This window comes from Podarcis filfolensis (genome assembly GCF_964270895.1).
Source record: "Podarcis filfolensis genome assembly, chromosome: 3".
Taxonomy (NCBI): Eukaryota; Metazoa; Chordata; class Lepidosauria; order Squamata; family Lacertidae; genus Podarcis; species Podarcis filfolensis.
Genome location: NC_139606.1, coordinates 62,168,524 through 62,187,617, shown reverse-complemented (window position 1 = coordinate 62,187,617; position 19,094 = coordinate 62,168,524). Strand labels below are relative to the sequence as shown.

The following is a 19,094-nucleotide window of genomic DNA, read 5'->3' as shown; positions in this document are numbered from 1 at the left end:
CTTTTCTTTGTGTCTTTAATTATTTATCCCCCAAAGTTCTTATGGAATAATAGCTCTTTGAAAAATAAAAGAGAGATTAAAACTTGAATTTGTATTCCTAGCCTCTCCTGAACACTGTGAGAGTGGGGGATAGGATCACACTTGATCCCTCTTTCACTTATGTAATGCAGCTGCTATGGTAAGTAACACAAGGCATTTGCAGCATGGAACTACAGTCTTGAATCTGGTTTAGCCTCTACTGTTGGCTTGTTTGTGGACATGCAGAAGTGGGGAGGTAGTAAACTAAGTTATTTTAAAGTCCAAATTCAAAAAGTTTTAGAAATACTCTTATAAATTGAACAGCCAATGGTATTATATATTACTACAGTTGAACTGGACTGTCATCTGCAACAACTGGCCTTCAGAGGTCTACTGCCTCCAAAAGTATACGGCATACATAATATTAACCATTCTGAATTTTGCTTTGACAAATTTATTTTAATTTATGTGATGTCTGTACTAGAGTACACTTAATGTATTGAATTTTAATATTTATCTATAAGTATTTTATACATACATGTAAACCTATAATGTGCTAGTAAAAGCCATCAAGGACATAGGTGGTTGATGCTAAAGTTCTAAATTAAGCATCCTGTCCAGGAATGGTACATTTTGTAATAAATTTGCTCCCTGAATGGATAGATCAGTATCCCATTTCATACAATCTTAATTTCCTGGCCTGTGAAATCTTATAGTGGAGACCAGACAGGTGAGCGTTTTCCCCTCAGTCCTTGTAGAAGTGGTAGTTTGGCAGGAGTGGAATTCTTAACTATTAATGAAGCAAAGAGAATAATTGTTACGATCTTGGAAAATCTTGGAGCAGACCTACAGAGGGACTGGTTGGCACCATTCTGGCTCCTGCCTGGTCTGTGTATGTTTTCTGTCTGCATCAGTTTGTTTGTCCAGTGAGATATTTCCCTGCAGGTAAGAGAGTGCTGATTGCAGTGTTGGGTACTGTTTGATTGCTGGCTGAGTGAATCCAGCTGGGGTGTGGGCCAGAGCCTGCCTTGCAATATGAACAGGCTCTGTTGTGGGCAGCAGGGTCATTTAGCAAGGAGGCACTACCCAAAGGGATTGCTGTTTTGGGTCATCACTTCAGGGAGTAACAGGGGTGCTCCCCACTGTCAATCAAGGTAAAGAATTATAGGCTCGATGCTGTGGGAGACAGGCCTGTGACCCTCACTTAGGGTGAGAGTCTTCTAGAGGGGCAGTGTGGTTTGGTGAGGTTCCCCCTGAGTGTTAGACAGAGGGAGAAGGGTTGAAGTGGCCTTACCATCTTTCTCCTGACAGTGTGGCATGTGCTGGGCCTAAGTGGCCCTAACTTCCCAGTTATATATGATGTTATTGAATGACAGTGTAAAATGTGTCTGGGTGGGCAGGTAGCGGGGAGTTGCCAAGATATTGCCCCAATTTCAGTGGCAGTGGGCAAGGGAAGGTACAGTTGGGGTGGAGGAGCTGAGTCTGACCACTATCTGAGGCAGAGGCTTAGGTAGAGTCATAGAGTTGGAAGGAACCCTGAGGATCTCTAGTGTAGTTCAACCCCCTGCAATGCAGGAAAATGCAGCTGTCCCTACAGAGATCAAACCTACAACCTTGGCGTTATCAGCACCATGCTCTAACCAACTGAGCTATCCAGCTGATATAGGGTCGTTATTCCTTGTTCTAGTCTTCTCACTCCTCTATAAGTTACTGGTAGCTTATCTGCTGAGTCCTATGGTTTGGTGGTACTGTTTCCAAATGTCAAATTGGTCCATAATAATATAGGACCATACTCATCCGTCCAGAGGCTGATCTGACTTGCACAGAGACAAGCAGAATGCAACCAGGCTCCTGCTTCTTGATCTCTCTTTGGCTTTTGATGCCATTGACCATGGTATCCTCCTGGATCAGCTCTGGAGAATGGGATTTGGAGGCACCCTTAGCAGTTTGGACTAGTTTACTTGAGAGATCACCTTACCTCATATATGCCCACTTAACCTGTTTGATCTGCAGAACTGGCACTGTTACAGGTGCCACATAATACTTGTCCCACATTTGTAAGAAATTAATCTTTTGGTGTTTTGCAACTCTTCACCTATTGACACCAGGCAGTGCCTTCACTGTACTCTTTTGGGAGCCTGCTAAAACCACTTTTGTTTAGGCAAGCCTCTCCAAACAGGGAGAATGTGGGCATGTGCTTTAATCTGGTGTTTAGTTTATAATTGGTTTTTTTTTTTAAAGTTTTAAATAGTAGTTGAACTGTTTTTACCAAGTAAGTTACTGTTTTACTTTTTTTTTTTTAAACTGCATTGCAATCAAATGATATATAAATCTTGGGACATAAAAACAGTAATACACAAATAACTAGATTGGGGCAACTGGGCTAGTACGTTTGGGTGCAACTCGGAGTGTGTTGACTATTCTTTGCTCCCAGCTTGCAGCGGGACACAGTAACACAATCCAGCTCCTAAGGCTCCAATCTTATGTCAATTTTTTTCCCTGGGAGCAAGCTCCGCTGGGTAAAGAGTTACTAGGACCGTAAATAAATACTGCGAGAGAGAGAAAAGGGGGCGGGAGACGAGAAGCCGGAGAAAACGTTGAACTGCCACAGCAGTTGCCTCCGTGGCCGTTTTGCCCACCGCTCGGTTCCTCCCAACTTTATGCTCTTATCTCTCTCTCACCTGTTACACAAAGCATCCCAGTAGGTGATGGTGGAGGGGTCGGGTGGGCAACCGTGTTTTAGAAAATGTGATTATTTGGGAGCCAGACGATACCTGCCGTGATTCTTTCTGCGTGCGTATGTGTGTGAGAAAGTAACCCTCGGACACCAAGCGGCGGAAAGAGTGAATGCAGGCAGAGAGAGAGAGGGAAAAAGAGGGAGGGAAGAGTTCTACCTTCGGCTTGCTGGGAGGCAAGGAGTAGCTGGGGCAGTAGCTCCAGTTTGGAGAGCTACAGGTAGGCGGCGGCCTTTATTATTGTTCCCCCCCCCCAAAAAAAATCTTTTCCCAGCTTTCTGTGGAGCCGAGTTCTTTTGCGCCATCTCCCCTTCGGCTGCTTTCGTTTTTCCGGGTTGGGAGCGTTTTGGAAAAGCGAGAGCAGGGGATCCCAGGTGACCGCGGGGGTGGGTCGCCTTTCTTCTTCCCCCCGCGAGCTTTAGCTCTCTCCCTCTTCCCTCCAGCCCGCGATCCCGCGCGCTCTCCGGCGCCGCTTCCAAGCCCCCTCCCACGCTTCCTCCGGGGGAAACGCGGCTCCTTTTCCTGTTCCTCCGTCTCCGGCGGCGAGCGAGAGGGGTCCCCGGCTGGATCTCCCCCCCCCCCCGAGCCAGTCAGGGCAGGGCGGCCGTGTTTCCCCACCCCCTTTCCCCGTGCTTTTTCTTCCTGAGGTAGCAGCACCAGCGGCGGAGGAGCCCGCGGGGCGAACTCGCTCGCTCGCTCCCTTTTGCAGAGAGGCATTGCAATGTACCTGTGGCGCCTCCTCTTCGGCCCCCCGGCCGGCCGGGCTCACGGCTGCAGCCCCCGCGCGGCCTCAAACAACTACTGAGTCTTCTAGAAAGAGGCAGGAGAACAAAAAGGAGAGGCTCTTGGACTTGTGCGTGTGGTGGATGTAAGTTTTGCTCCCTCCCCTCCGCAGAGCAGCCTTCGCCCCAGAGCCCGCGCGATGCCTTTCCCCCTGAGGACGGTGTCGCCGCTCAGGCTGTGCCGCCTGGAAGAGGACGCGGCGGCGGCTCCGAGGGACAAAGGAGGCTCGCCCGCCGGGCGAGGCGGCGCGGAAGGGCTCCTCTTCGGCTCCCTGGAGGAGGTCTGCTCGCACTCGCTCGTCTCGCTCCTCTGGCAGCTCTCCGACCTCTCCCGCTGCGCCGGCGACGTCTTCGGTGGCATCCAGACCCAAGCGGACAGCCTGGGGCGGCGCAGCGCGCGCCTCCAGCACCGCCTCGACTCCCTCAAGGCTCTCGCCGCCCGCCTGGACCACCGCAAAGTCAAAATCCGTAAGTCTCTCACGGGGCTGGAGGGAGCCGGGAGGGCGCGGTGGGCGGCTGCCTGGCTGGCTTGGCGGGAGTTCAGACCAGGCTGTGGTAGTGGGTTTGCCCTGGGTCGCCTCCTAGAGCCCCTCGTTGCCGTTTTGTGTGACGAGAGGCTGGCTGCAGGGGATGGGGAGGGGGGCAGCAAAACGGGTGGAAGTCTCGCCTGCAACCATAGGGGCCAAGGGGCCGGGGTCCCTTTGCCTCCCCCCCTAAAATATTTAAGGAGACTGCTGCCCCCCCAATTGATGAGCCCTGCCATTCAAATGGTCTGCGTGCACTGCGTCTTGTGCTCGGTTATGTAGGTTGAGGCATACGTGGGCCCTACCGTATTTTATCCAAGTTGACACCCTTGCCTGCAGCTGGGAATTGGAGGGCAGGTAGACCACCCCCTTCCCCACTTTGTGGTGAAGAACTGAGCCCCCTCCCCCAAGAGTCGGGCTGGGCAACAGATCTCCCCAACTGGACCTTTTTAGTGGGCTGTAGGGGTCAGGCTGGCGACTCTTGCAATCGGTGCAGGCTCCACGGGTTTGGCTGCATTGCTGAAATGCTCTGCCTCTCCCAGGCAGAAATCTTACAGCAAAATGTATTTGGAAAAAAACCACACACACACACGGGTATTTCTTATGGAGTTGGGCGTTGGCCAAAATGTTCTGAAATTGGAGTCTGTTCTGGGATTAGAGTCTCTTCACACATTAGGGCAGTCTGCACAATATGGGTACTTGGTCTGTGTGCATTCAGTGAGCTACATTTATATATGTTTGTCAAACATGATTATCTGCTTGCCGAGTGCATGCTTGAGGTGTGATCATAGTAGAAGGCTTTCTTTTTTAAATCAGGAAAATCTGGCCAGCACCCTTGCACATCTGCGTGCTGTGTGTGTATGTTTGTTTTAAAGAACAGTGGAAGGAAAAAAAAGGAATGAATCACTGACAGTTCAGATTCAAAAACCATTTGTGTTGCTCATTGAGAAACTCTTTCCAGTTCTTTTAACAACTTCTCAGATGCTAGTGGAAATGTGGTTCTTGTTTGACCTGATTAGTTCAGAGGAAGCTTGCTTTGGTAATGTTATAATTTGAGGAGTGTCTCTTTCATGAATTCCCTTGATAAATCAAACCCTGAGCATAATAAAGCACATTGTTTTGGAAAACGTGTAAGTGGGCTTGTAAAAGTGCATTCAATCTCTCTGTAAGAACATTTTTCACTTTAAAGATGCGTTAAGTCTCAGTATTCCCTAAGAATGCTGCTCAGTAAATTAAGAACACATTAGGTGCAACCCAGGTATGTTTACCTTCATTTAAGCCCCCTTGAAATCATTAGGCAAGGTTAAGTTGTGCCCAGTCATGGAAATCTTTGGGCAAGGCTAAGTTCTTCTTGATAGGTCTGTCACCACAGACAGTTTCACAAGTAAGTCTTAATTTCAGTATATGTCTTCTCCATGTTAGATAGAACCATGCAGAATTTACTTTGAGGATGCTCAATGCTAGATTGAGCTTTGCCAATGGGCACACATATATAGGTAGCAACAAGGCTTGATTACTGCATCAATTTTATTCATGAGGCTGCCTTTGAAAAGTGCTTGGAAACTTCAATTGGTTCAGAATACTGTACTGCAGCCAGACTGTTCTCAGGGCCTTGCCTTGCAACAGATTTCTCGGTACTATACATAAAAGATCTATCCTAGCTGAAAGACTTAAGCCCAACACATTTAAAGTGCTAAACAGTTTTTAAATCCCCAAATAATTTGGGAAGTCCTGGACGAGTCTGCCTGTAAACTGAGATACGCAACTAAAGGTCTTCACTGGGAGCTCCCTCTTCAGAGGTTGGTCACTGGACAGACTCTTTCTATAGCAATAGGATTCACTTTCTACTCAGGCATGCTCACCTGGCACAACTTGACCTTTATTTGTCTAATATTATTTTGGTTGTAACTGTATTTCTTATTATTGGATATCATTGTTAGCACTGCTGAACTCATTTTTAAACTACTATTGTTTATATTGTCTTGCTGTTTTGAACCAGAGTTGTAAAATAAAATAAAAAACTGCCTCGAAGACACTTACAGTGGAATGGTTGGATAAAAAGGTTTTAAATTTAAAAAATTGGCTTCAAAAGGTGGTGTGAAAAATCTGCCCAGCTGTCCTTGTTCCAACTTCCATTCATATATTTCAATGAATAAACCTACCACTCAGAATACTTCATTGTGTGCCCTTCTTGATCTTGCCCATTGAAAAAAATAGTACCGTAATTCTAGTCAGGCATCACTGGCCACTACTTACCTTTAGGGTTCATATGTTGTATGTACTGAATTAACAACATACAGAAGTGATTGATTTAAAAAGTGCTCTTGATTTAAAAAGTAATCTTATACACACTTTCTTGAGAATAAGTCCCATTAAATATAAAGAGACTTGCTTCTGAGTGTGCTTACAAATGCATTACTAACACTTTCCAATACGTTGCATTTTTTCAATACATGTTCCTTGATCAAATGTATGTGTATTAGTGCTTTGCCTCATACTAAATGCATCTCACCATGAAATCCGCCCCCCACTCCTTAATTTTACCCTCTCAGACATTACCCACATTTAGCAAACCGTGCTGATGAAGTAGTTTGCTTTTTATGTGTACAGGTTATTCAGAGTTCCAAGGCAAGCAAGAAAAAAAATTGCATGATCCATGGAGTTCTGTTTGTTTTGAAAAGAGAAAGCTCCCATGGAAATATTATACAAATAATATTACCGCTTGGTGTTGGGATAGTGCATTTTGACTGTTCAGGGTAGATGCAAAACAAGTCGTACTTCCTTTGTGTTATCGGAGACCCTGCCATCCAAAGTTCAGAGGTAGAGCATGACAAGGTTTTCCCACTGTAAGCTCCAGCCTTATTCAAGAAACTGTTAGCTCCTGTGTGCAGTGTTTGGCATTTCCTGCTAGCTCCGTGAACAAATTTTCAGTCTCTGTGTGTCCTTTCTTCCCTTCCCCCTTCTCCCTTCTGCAGTTTTGCTGTTTGTCCCACTCTGTGAAAGGAAGGCTACAATGGGTGAAGGGTAGTGAGCTCAGGAGAGTAGAGGAGCTTGTTTGTCAGCTTTTCTGATGGGTATCAGTTTTCAGCCTTAATTTGCCACATTAGCTGTTTCCCTTTCTTTACACTAAAATTTGTGTCTCTGTTCACTTCTTCTTAAAATATAATTCTCTTTTTATTTCAATTTGTTGTCGATTGCAAAACAATTAAAATGATTAAAGTATTACAATACAGTCCATTAAATTTGACATAAATTTGTCCCAAACAAACAGTTGGGAAAGTCAAGAACAAACCTTGGCTTTAGCTCATGGTTGTTTGAGCACTGGTTCAGAAGTAACATGGCCAGCTCACAGTTCATGCACCATCTAATTCGCTTAATCATGGCTTATGGCTCAGCCAAGGTGTGTTAATACGGCAGTGCATTAGTATATTCTCTAAATTCAGGCTATTAATGCATATTTTCCACAAAGTTGTCTGTCTTACTTTATTTTAAAGTGAGATAGGGGAGGGAGAGTTTGAAATATACCTGCATAATGATCTACACTGTCATAACTTGGATTGTTTTAAATGTCATATGTTTGATTTTATTATGATTACATAGTACTGGTTTATCCTAGCATACAGTTGCAGTATAGGCAACTTGGTTGTGCTTCTGCTTGTGCATCTATCTCTTGCTATTCGACCAAATTTATATTCCTTTTTAACTTTTGAAGTTTGTAAACATTCCCTGTGTTAGTTTTAATGTATGCTGTTGGTCCTAGGCTTACCTATCTTTGAGTTACGGTCCTTATTGCTTGTGGTAGATGCTGAGAGGAGAAAAAAATGTATTTGAGGTTGCTGAAAGCCAGTTGACATTCTGCGAGGTCCCGCAGTTGTGGTTAAAATAGTTCTGTTTCAGCTATGGACATATTGGGAATAGCATCTTCCATTTGCATTTTCAAACTGACACGTTGTTGTTGTTGTTGTTGTTGTTGTTGTTGTTGTTGTTGTTGTTGTAAAAGTTGTTTCTTGGAACACTCATCCATTTCCAATAAATGACTTTTTGTGTGTTTCTCTGAGAATACTGAAGCTGGATTGAATTTACTTATAGAGTCTTGAAAGGAAGTATATAATAGAGTCTACTAAACTTAGTTGTTTTTTTGACTAGGAACTTGGAGATCCTATTGGACCCCTATTCCCCCCCCCCTTCTCTTAAAATTATAATAAAAATACCTTGAAAAACATGGGTTTTAAATGAGATGTTTCTTCTTGTATTTGAAACCTAGAAATCAGTCATTCTACAGGACGCTGGGTAGGATGCATGATTTATTTGTGTACAAAATATATTATGGCTATATAAACATCCTTTTCTGTAGGGAAAACCCAAGTAAAGGTAAATGGTTCTGCCTGTTCACCCATTCTTGCTAGATACTTTTTATATAAATTGTTGGAGGTTTACAGAAAAGCTGCTTTTTAAATGGATATTTCCTTTTCTATTTATTCCAGTGTCATGCAGTGAGATGACTAGAGCTCATATGTCTTCCATACTCACCCAGTGCTAGGAAGGAAATGCTGTGCAATGCAACCTGTGACTGTTTTTGTTTTATTTGGAGTCAGCTGTTTCCGCAGAGAAGATCCCATTTGGCTCACTGCATCTCTTGCTGCAACAAAGAAAAACACTGTGAGAGGACTTTCCTGTGTTGTTAAATTCAAAACAAAAAGAAGCAGGGGAATGGAAGAAGAATCTCTTCTCTATGCCCATCCTCCACAGCACTTCCTTTCTTGTAGAAATTTGCTTGTAAAAACACTCACACAGCGCTGAAGAAGATTGTATGGCATCTGCCATGCAATATAATTCAGTAGAAAAACAACTATTTATATTCTTCTGTATCCTTGCTCTTTTGCTGTTTAGTCTTGTCCATTTCCCTTTGAAAACTCTTATTGACATGGCTATTGAGCATGAGTGAATTATAGAATAATAGAGTTGGAAGGGACCATGAGGGTCATCTAGTCCATCCCCCCTGCATGCAGGAATCTCTTGTCCAACGTGGGGCTCAAACTCATAATCCTGAGATTAAGAGTCTCATGCTCTTTCGGCTGAAGTATGAGACACAGTTAAAGTCAAACTAATAAGTGGTCGTTGGAGATGCCCCATAGGAAGGGAGCAACAGCCTGATTTTAACTGTAGGAGTAATATTCAGCAGTCCTGATCTTAAATCCTTCCTGTAATGCTAATATCTTAGAGCAGAGCTTTCCAAACTTGTGTGTTGCAAAACATTAGTGTCTCAGCTGCAGTTTGAAGATGTGTCATGTGAACGTTCCCATGCTCCTCCTGTGGCTGAAAAGATGTTAGTTTAACCTCCAGTTTGCTAGTAAAACTGAATTAAGGTAAAGGTAAAGGGACCCCTGACCATTAGGTCCAGTCGTGACTGACTCTGGGGTTGCGGCGCTCTTCTCGCTCTATTGGCCTAGGGAGCCGGCGTACAGCTTCCGGGTCATGTGGCCAGCATGACTAAGCCGCTTCTGGCGAACCAGAGCAGCGCATGGAAACGCCGTTTACCTTCCCGTCGGAGCGGTACCTATTTATCTACTTGCACTTTGACGTGCTTTTGAACTGCTAGGTTGGCAGGAGCAGGGACCAAGCAATGGGAGCTCACCCCGTCGCGGGGATTCGAACCACCGACCTTCTGATCGGCAAGTCCTAGGCTCTGTGGTTTAACCCACAGTGCCACCCGCGTCCCCCAAAACTGAATTACTGTGTCACAAAAGGATGCAGGTCTAAAAAGTGTGTCACCAACATGAAAAGTTTGGAAAGCTCTGTCCTAGACCCTCTGTAGTCACTAGAATTGGTGCTCTGAATGTAAGCTGCATCTCTATTCAACTTAACCACAAATTACCTGGAGAGCGTGGTGCACGGTCCAAATTACATAAAATCATTTATTGCAAAATCTCAGTAGAAACAAGAGTTCATTGGACACTTAACAAGCTTCTATATGTCCTTAATCTGTAATTATATATTAAGTGAAAGACTCATTATTTGTTGAAATTCAGCTTTTCCTATTGATAAAACTTTGCTAAAAGCAAGAACAGGACAAAAGGTTGCATTCAAACAAAAACCCTTTCCCAAAGGGAAACTGGTACAAAGCCTTGCTGCACTGAGGCAAGCCTCCATTTGAAATTTAATAAATGAAGATTTGTACAGAAATGCTTTTATTGGCTGAAATGTGAAAATGCATTATATAATATTCATCTTGAACACAGTTTAATAAGTTGTAAAATGCTTCCTCAAGAGCTTCCATTAATGTACAAAATTGTAGTTTCACCCAAAGAGGCTGGATGTACTTTTTTTTTAAAGCAACTGTCCAACCCTCTTAATTAGCAACCCTTGATTTTAGTCCACCTGTGTGTGACATGATGTTAAATCCATTTTTTTTATCAGCAGTTGCAGATACTGATGATTCCTGGAATTGCAGCAGGCAAGGAGGGGAAACAAATTTTGTTCCTTCCCTGCTATATCCAACTATTGAAACTGCTATATGCTTTGTGAATGATTCTACTTTTAAACGCTTCTTGCCACCTTCTGTGATCCTGAGATAAAATCAGTGGTTCTCATGTGTGCGTGGAATGGATATCTGTTTGAACAGCACAGTGGGATGTAATATTCCTCTTTTACCCTCAAAATCTGCATTGGAGTGTTAGGAGACTCACTGGAACAAATTTAGGAGATGTGTAGGGAGGAGGAGAGGCAGGAGGAATTCTTTCGCACAAGTGAAAGCCTGCTCATGTGGTGTTCGGTCCTGCTTTTCTCCTCAGGAATTATCAGTTTTGTTTTGTTTAGTCAATTAGTCGCGCCCAACTCTTCGTGACCCCATGGACCAGAGCACGCCAGGCACTCCTGTCTTCCACTTCCTCCCACAGTTTGGTCAAACTCATGCTGGTAGCTTCAAGAACACTGTCCAACCATCTCGTCCTCTGTTGTCCCCTTCTTCTTGTGCCCTCAATCTTTCCCAACACCAGGTTCTTTTCCAGGGAGTCTTCTCTTCTCATGAGGTGGCCAAAGTATTGGACTCTCAGCTTCAGGACCTGTCCTTCCAGTGAGCACTCAGGGCTGATTTCCTTAAGAATGGATAGGTTTGATCTTCTTGCAGTCCATGGAACTCTCAAGAGTCTCCTCCAGCACCATAATCTAAAAGCATCAAATCAAAGAAGACGATAAGCCTTTTTTATGGTCCAGCTCTCACTTCCATACATCACGACTGGGAAAACCACCTGATGCTATTTGCATTTTTAAAAACAGCCCTGCCCATTAAATGCAAATACATGTTTAATGTCACGTGTACTTTGGCCTCAATAATCGACACATTGCATTTTATTTAATTCGTGTCCCTTCCCACTGTATGATAATATAGGATGATTGAGGACAGATAATTTTAAGCACAGTCTGCATTTTAATGCAGAAATTAATTGAACTGAATTGATTGCATCTACTTTTCAGTGTCTTGAAAAAAGTGAACTAGGAACTTCTATTTTCTGTTAAAAGTAACTCCTTTTCATGTGGGGTTTTTTTTTTTTTTTTTTGGTCAGTGAGTACTTATCAGGAATATGTAATCAAAGCCATGTTTTTGGTTGCTGTTGACAGATCATACCTAGCTGCTAATTACAGCAATAATTAATGGGTGTAGGTAGGGAACAGGTCTTACCTTTGGCTGTCAGGCACTTATTATATGAAATATTGGAGAATATTACCTGGGTACCTGCAAGTCAGGTATAACAGGTGTGGATTTACTTTTGAAATTTCTGCTGTCTCTTACTTGGGAATGGAATTACTGTATTTATGTTTGAAAATGCTGTGCTTTCTAAGGGTTATTTGACAAGGTTTGAGATGATATGCAGTACTTGGAGTTAGCCCTGTTGAATAAAGGAGTTTGGTACATAGATGTGTAGTATTGTGGCACTGTCTGTTCAGATACTTTTCATCTTTGTGCATGGAGAAATGCCTCTGTAACAGGTGTGGGGAACCTCTGACCTTCCAAATGTTGCTGAACTACAACTCCCACCAGCTCTAGCAGGCATGGGATGATGAACGATGTAGTTCAGCAACATATGTCAGGTCAAAGGTTGCCCAGACCTTTGTAGTAACTAAATGCAGAGCTAGAGATATGAAAGTATTTTGCCTTTCCAGATCTCAGAGTGGTATGGCTTTCTTATCTCTGATAAAAAAAATATGAATTGTCAGATGTTTGCTCGTCTCACCTATATACAACATTGGAAACAGTGGTGCAAGGGAAATGCACGTACTGGTACAGTTCTCCTGTCTTCAGATATTTGTTCTTATTGACTTTTATTATGGTTTCAAATGTCTTGACACCTAGGACCTTCATTAATCATAGAATCATAGAATTGCAGAGTTGGAAGAGACCCTGAGGATCATCTAATCCAGGGGTCAGCAGCCTTTTTCAGCCGTGGGCCAGTCCACCGTCCCTCAGACCATGTTTTGGGCCGGACTATATTTTGGAAAAAAACAACAAACGAATTCCTATGCCCCACAAATAACCCTGAGATGCAGTTTAAATAAAAGGACACATTCTAATGTAAAAACACGCTGATTTCTGGACCGTCTGCGGGCCGGATTGAGAAGGCGATTGGGCCGCATCTGGCCCACGGGCCTTAGGTTGCCTACCCCTGATCTAGTCCAACCCTCTACTATGCAGGAGTATTCATTCAGCTGTGCCATACAGGGACTAAACCTGCGACCTTGGCATTTTCAGCACCATGCTCTAACCAACTGAGCTATCCAGGCTGAGTCAGTGTTAGAGACTACTCTGAATGACCAATATATTGAAAACAGAGGTATCCAGCTGAGTAGGGAACAAAACAAGTAAAGAATGTGTTTTTCTGTCAGTATCAGAATTTGCAGATGTGTGTGTGTGTGTATTCTTATATGCAGCAAAAATACAGATCCTATACAGTACTATAACAAATGTGGACTTACTCTTCTTTCTTAACACCTGTTCTTAAAACATTGCTACTGTCTTTTGAATGAGAAAATATCCTGTTTTCTCATTAGTCATACAAGGTTTAATTTAACTGGAATTGCTGAGCAAAGTAATCCCAACCAGGCAGAATCATCAGGAGAAGAGATATATGCTGGCACATCTTTGTGTAAATTAAGCTGCATCATAACTGCTCCTGGCTAGGGAAGGCATGGAGGCAGTGTAAACATTCATTTTCTACCCTTCCAGTGACTCTTGTGGGTAATGTAAATTACACCAGTCTCCATGGATGAAATCAGTGGATGAGATGAGTTAGGAGGCATCATAACTTTATGTATCTCTCTCCTCACCCCCGATGAGCCCATTTCCCACCCCTGACACACTCCTTTTTGCCCTTTGTACTGCTGCAAGATGCCAACTTGACGCCAGCAGGGCTTTCTGTCAGCCAGTACACTAGGGTAGGTTGTTTATGCCAGTTTAAGGCCAGATCAACTGCTTTGGAGGGCAGATAATTCAAATACCAGCCTCTTCCACCCAACATATATGGGGTTAGAATTGCACTGTTAATTTTTGTTTTATAGTTCTGCTCCTTGTTGCGTTCTGGCACCTGCTCCAGGTTTCCCGCTTGGATTAGTAATAGCTTTGGTAGCAGATGAAATCAGTTCAGAGGGAGTTCAAGAGGGCTTAGAAGATGGCTTTGTGGGCTTATCAGTTGTTTCAGTTGCATAGTAGAGAAAAAGCTCAAATTACTGCTGCATGCCCTGCCAACCTCATCTTTTTAGGGACAAACCGCATTCTGTCAAATCAACCTCAAAATATACAGATAATAACTTGCCTGACTATTTCATTAAAAACAAAACCACAGCATTTTAAAACAAGTTAATAAAGCATATTGGTACTTTAAAACATCACCATTACAGTACATAAGCCAGTTAAAAACTGGCAGCTATGGTTGTGAACACTTATACAAATCAGGTATATTTTTAGTAAGTGATGAAGGCACACTACCATTGCTGCCTGCCATATTGGTAGTGAGGAGGAGTTTGTTCCATAAAATAGGCACCACGGTAAAGGCTTCCTGCCTCTGTGTTACTGCAAGATGGAGTTTCCAGGTTGCAGTATGGACAACAGAACATCATCTGAAGGCTGTGGTGATCTATCAGATCTGTATGTTCAAAGGCATTATTTTCGGTTACCTGATTCCAAGTTGGAAAGGGCTTTATATTTAATAACAATATCTTTTAAACATGGCTTGGTGCCAGTCTGGCAGCTCTTTCAGCACAGATATTATATGTGTGGACAGCCGGATTCCCCACTTAGCACTTGCTATAGCTTCTGATCGTCAGGGTAGTCCCACCTACAGTAGTCATTACAGTTGTTCAGTTCTGAGGTTAACATGCATGAGTCGCACTGGTTAAACCAGGGGTAGCCAGGATAGTGCCCTCCAGATCTTACTGGACTACAACTTTCATCGACCCACCCAGTATGGCCAAGGATAAATAATGATGGGAGTTGTACTTTAGCGGCATTTGTAGGGAACCACATTGGCAACTCCTATAATGTTTTACATATTGAGAGAGAGATGCAAGTTTCTTGTGTTTCAGAGAATGAATATCTTGCTTGATGCACAGAAGGGTAAGGAATATGGGAGATACGTGCAAGCAGCCACCTCTCATTCCCTACAAAGCACCCTCACTTGCACACATGTTGGGAAGGAGACAGGGAAAAAATGGCTCTATTTTCCCCTGTGCTGCTTGTTTGCACATGGACCCCCATGCTTATTTCAATTATAGCAAGCCAATTCTGTTGTGACACAGTGGTGCTCAATTATTTAGTGACTGTAGGAGCTAAAACCCAAAATAAAGCCCGTGACTTGAAGAGATTCTAGATCCACAAGAGAAAATAAAAACAAATTGGATTGATATAATTAAATAGGGTGGCTGGTGTGCACCATATTTTTTAATGTGTTTTAACAGTATGGTATTAATATAATGCCTGCTAGGCTCCATTTGGTTTTTGTGTTGTTACATTCAGCACAAAGAGTAATGAACAGGGTGGGGAAATATATTAATGAGGACCAGGAGGCTTCTATACAAATATGTACATGGGAAACAGATGAAAGATGTGATAGGAAAAACAGGCTTCAGCTGCAGCTCTTCAAATAACAGAACCATCACCCCACCCACTTTCTCTAGGTATTAGCATCATACTAATTAGCACCCGCATAACAAAACCTGTCAGGCAGGATTTGTCAGAGTAATGCTCATAGGGGATAGTTAGGCTAAGGCCTCTGCCCCTTAAATTGTCAGGTGTCTTCTGATCCTTTGCTAATAATTGCCCATTGGCAAAACAGCATCAAGCATTTTTGCTTTTCTGCTTTAAAAAAATATGTATGAACTAGGATCTAAAGATCTTTTTTGCTAACTTGCTTTGGCATCAGATCCCCTCTATTAATCATGCAGCAGGCTTCCATAGTTTTGCAGGTTTATAATATGTCAACTTGAAATTTTCTGAGGTGAGCTTATTTGAAATGCAATAAATCAAAGGGTAGCTATCTTACTGTGAGGAGGTTTCTTTTTGGAGGAAACATTTTAAACATTTATATACTGACTTTAATGATTTTAAGGTAGCTTACAAAAAATAAACAATGTAAGACAAACATATATGCTTGTCTTCATAATTCTGGGCATAATTATAATTATGATAGGCTGTTACCTGAAAATATATAGTGGTACTCTATAAATAACAATATTTGAAACTGTCCCCTAGGAGTTTTGAGTATTTTACTTGGCTTTCTGGTAATCTCTGACCCTAATTGGCTTGCTTAGATTGTTGAATATTCCAGAAACTCAAGAATATTCAGACAACTGCTTGCAATCCAGTTCTATGAGGGAAAGCAGATGAAACAGTTCAGCAAAGACATCCATTGTTCTACTTCCTCATGCTGCTGTCAGTTGCTTTGTTAATTTATCTGTTAATACTGTAGCCCATACATGATTATGGGCTAGGACACAAGTAGCTTAGTGCACAGGTATTCAACCTTTTTGGCACCCCTGCAGGGCTCAGGAGTTCAGTTATGTCACCCATTGCCTGCAGAGCTGGCAGCCCCTCCCCCTTTTCGAACACCCTTTTGGAGTGTTCCCTCAGCCTCCTCTCCTCTCCTTGGGAGTCCTCTGGGCAGCCACCACTGCCACCCCTGGTCTCAGAGCTGTCCCCCCCTGCTCCAAAGAGAGGTGCCTCCTTACACTGCCCCACAGGGGCCTGGGAAGCACCCTCTGGCCAGGCCCAGAGGCACCATTCACCTGGGGAGCTTGTAGTCAGAGCTGCTGCAACAAACAGCTTTGCAAGCCTTTGGGAGGCAGAGATGCGAGAGGGAATCAGAGTAGGGAGGGAAGGAACCCTGCCCATCATTCCCTGCCCATCATTCAAGGCATCCCAGGGTGCCATGACTCACTGGTTGAAAACCACTGGCTTAGTAGGTTGGCTGAGGTTGGGAAGAGATCTTGGGGATCATAGAAGGCCTAGAAGCAATGTGGCTAAAAAAGGGTGTCTAGTAAGCAATATACTGAGAAATGTGAACCAGAAGCAGGAAGGGTAGGTGAAGGAAATGAAGGCTTCAGGAAATGGATAAAGGAGATTGGGGGTGGGGTGGGACTCAGTGTCTGGATGAGTGTTTATGGAATATGCAACAAGGCATGCCTAAGGCTGTGAAACAATGGCCAAAAGGTTTAGGGCAGGATTTGAACTTACTAGCCAAGTCTCTTTGGTTGCAGACTGCTCATTATTCTAATACATGACTATTACAGCCAGGTCAACTATAGTCTGCACTCTAGAAGAATTTAATGCATATATTTGTCTTACACTTTTTTCTAAAACTGTTTGGCAGCTGTTAGGGAAACTGACAGGCACCATATCCCTCAGTCCAGCCTGCCAGGCCTGTCCCAGCAAACCTCACCCACCTGCTAGTCATCCCATTCCCACATCAAAATTTATGGAGATTGTCCCATGTAATTTATGGAGATAGAGATTAACTCTCAGATTTCTGATCTTGGTGCTAAGCACCACAGCTGTAAGTTTGGACCCAAGCCCTCTGCCTGCCCTTTTAAAATATATACTGTAGACTGAAAACGGTTTTTGTTTCAGAAGGTTGAAAAACAAACAAGCTAAAAGGTGTTTTTTTTAATGCTCTGGTATATGCTAAGACAGATTAAATTCACTACAGCTGGTCTTAATGTATGTTTGGTTAAATTAGCCAGCATATTTTGACTTTGCACCTTTAAAAAATCACCTTTAAAAATCTAGTCTAGACAAGAAATATCTGACATTGTTCATTGCATCTCTGAATGTCAGCTAAAAGGGCAGCAGAGTGGGCCTGACCTGTTTTAGCCTGTCTGGCGAATCAAATGCAGATTTATTTATTTATTTATTTATTTATTTAAAAATATTTGTTTTCAAGAAAAACTAAAACAGCAACACTGAATGCATGTAACTAAAAATAGCTAGCTGCATACAGACCTGGCTTCAAGATCAAGTTTGAAGCCTAGATGTAGCCCAGCAAGACCACCTCAGGTAAAGTAGCAGATAAATTGAGAAGTCTGACCGTTCACTGTTCACTGTTAGAGATTAGTGGCATTCTGTTGTGTTTTTTATTGTGTTTTATAAACAAGAATAATATACAAACAAGTATACCAAGTTTTCTCATGCCATTTGTATATCACAAAAATAGCATAATAAATGTGGAAAAAGATCTACACCATATGTTTCATTATTAGTGGTCCATGTACATGTTCTTGGTTCATAACGAAAGTACCTCTAAGTTGCTCCTAGTAAAGCTCAATCGTAGGCTGAAAACCTTATATTTATCCTACTAACCTCCTTAACCTTAGCATCAGTCTAACCTATTTCTGCCCTAATACTGAAAATTAGAGCCATTATTCACTTAGTTTTTGTCACTTGAGTCTGTATGTTTATTAGGGTGTTTGCATGGTATTTTGTACTAAAGTCTGATGAAATGATGAAAGAGGAGAACCTTTTGTGAAGACAGATAAAATTTTATACATGTGACTGCTAGAAAGTAAGAATTGGACTTTAATACAATCTCATTTGGCAATTATAAAACAAAAGGTCATCTAAAACCATCAAAGGTTCAAATGAAAAATAGCGGTAGCTTCCGACCTTTCGAAGATGAGCTTAGTACAGTGTGTTTAACACAAGTGAGATTAAATGCTGATATGTCAGAAAAGTGGCAACTTAATCAGAGCAGTGAACTTAAGGCATTTGACTGTGATCCTTCTGGAACAACATTAATAGAAAACAAATTTTGTGGACGGCATTGTGCAACACTAAAATTTAAAAAGTTGGCAACTATCTAGCATGCAGCATGACCTTTTAATTACTCACACAGATAGCACACTAAGTTGTTATTCATTCAAAGAGAAATTCATAACATCAAGTGAGAGCACCCATTACCACATGTATAAAGCGAAACTGGTGGTTAAGGCAGCTGTATTTGATGTTCTCTCAGGGGTTGTATTGCCATGTGGAAGAACTTAGTATTTTCTGATCGGGGATAGGGAGAAGTGAACAAAATTGAAAAGTTTGTGAAGTTATTTCTAAGTTTACTAGGTTATTCATATAGTTCAAAGCTACTTTTCATTCCTTATATATATGTTCACAGGACAACATAATTTGCATAGGTAGTTTACATCTCTGGCAAATAAGTTTCTGTAATTTGTAATAGAATTTGTATTGTGCTAAGTCGAGGGATGTGGGTGATGCTGTGGGTTAAACCACAGAGCCTAGGGCTTGCCGATCAGAAGGTCGGCGGTTTGAATCCCCGCAACGGGGTGAGCTCCCTGCTCCTGCCAACCTAGCAGTTTGAAAACACTAGCAGTTTGAAAGTGCAAGTAGATAAATAGGTACCGCTCTGACGGGAAGGTAAACACTGTTTCCGTGCGCTGCTCTGGTTCGCCAGAAGTGGCTTAGTCATGCTGTATGCTGGCTCCCTCGGCCAATAAAGTGAGATGAGCACCGCAACCCCAGAGTCGTCCGCAACTGGACCTAA

General features: G+C 42.8%; 1 protein-coding gene across 5 annotated transcripts in view; it reads left to right on the top strand.

Moving 5' to 3' along the window:
- The first annotated feature begins 2,868 nt into the window (after positions 1-2,868).
- The window catches only part of NHSL1 (NHS like 1), a 140,574-nt gene continuing 124,348 nt past the window's right edge, over positions 2,869-19,094 (top strand). For 2 of the 5 annotated variants that reach the window (XM_083607558.1, XM_083607554.1), the window contains exon 1: positions 3,408-4,003. In XM_083607558.1, coding sequence (XP_083463684.1) covers positions 3,676-4,003 — 328 coding nt within the window. In that variant the 5' untranslated portion in view covers positions 3,408-3,675. Of the gene's footprint in view, positions 2,974-3,407; positions 4,004-19,094 lie in introns of those variants that run through there. The other 3 variants (XM_083607556.1, XM_083607560.1, XM_083607550.1) reach the window with 3 other exon arrangements.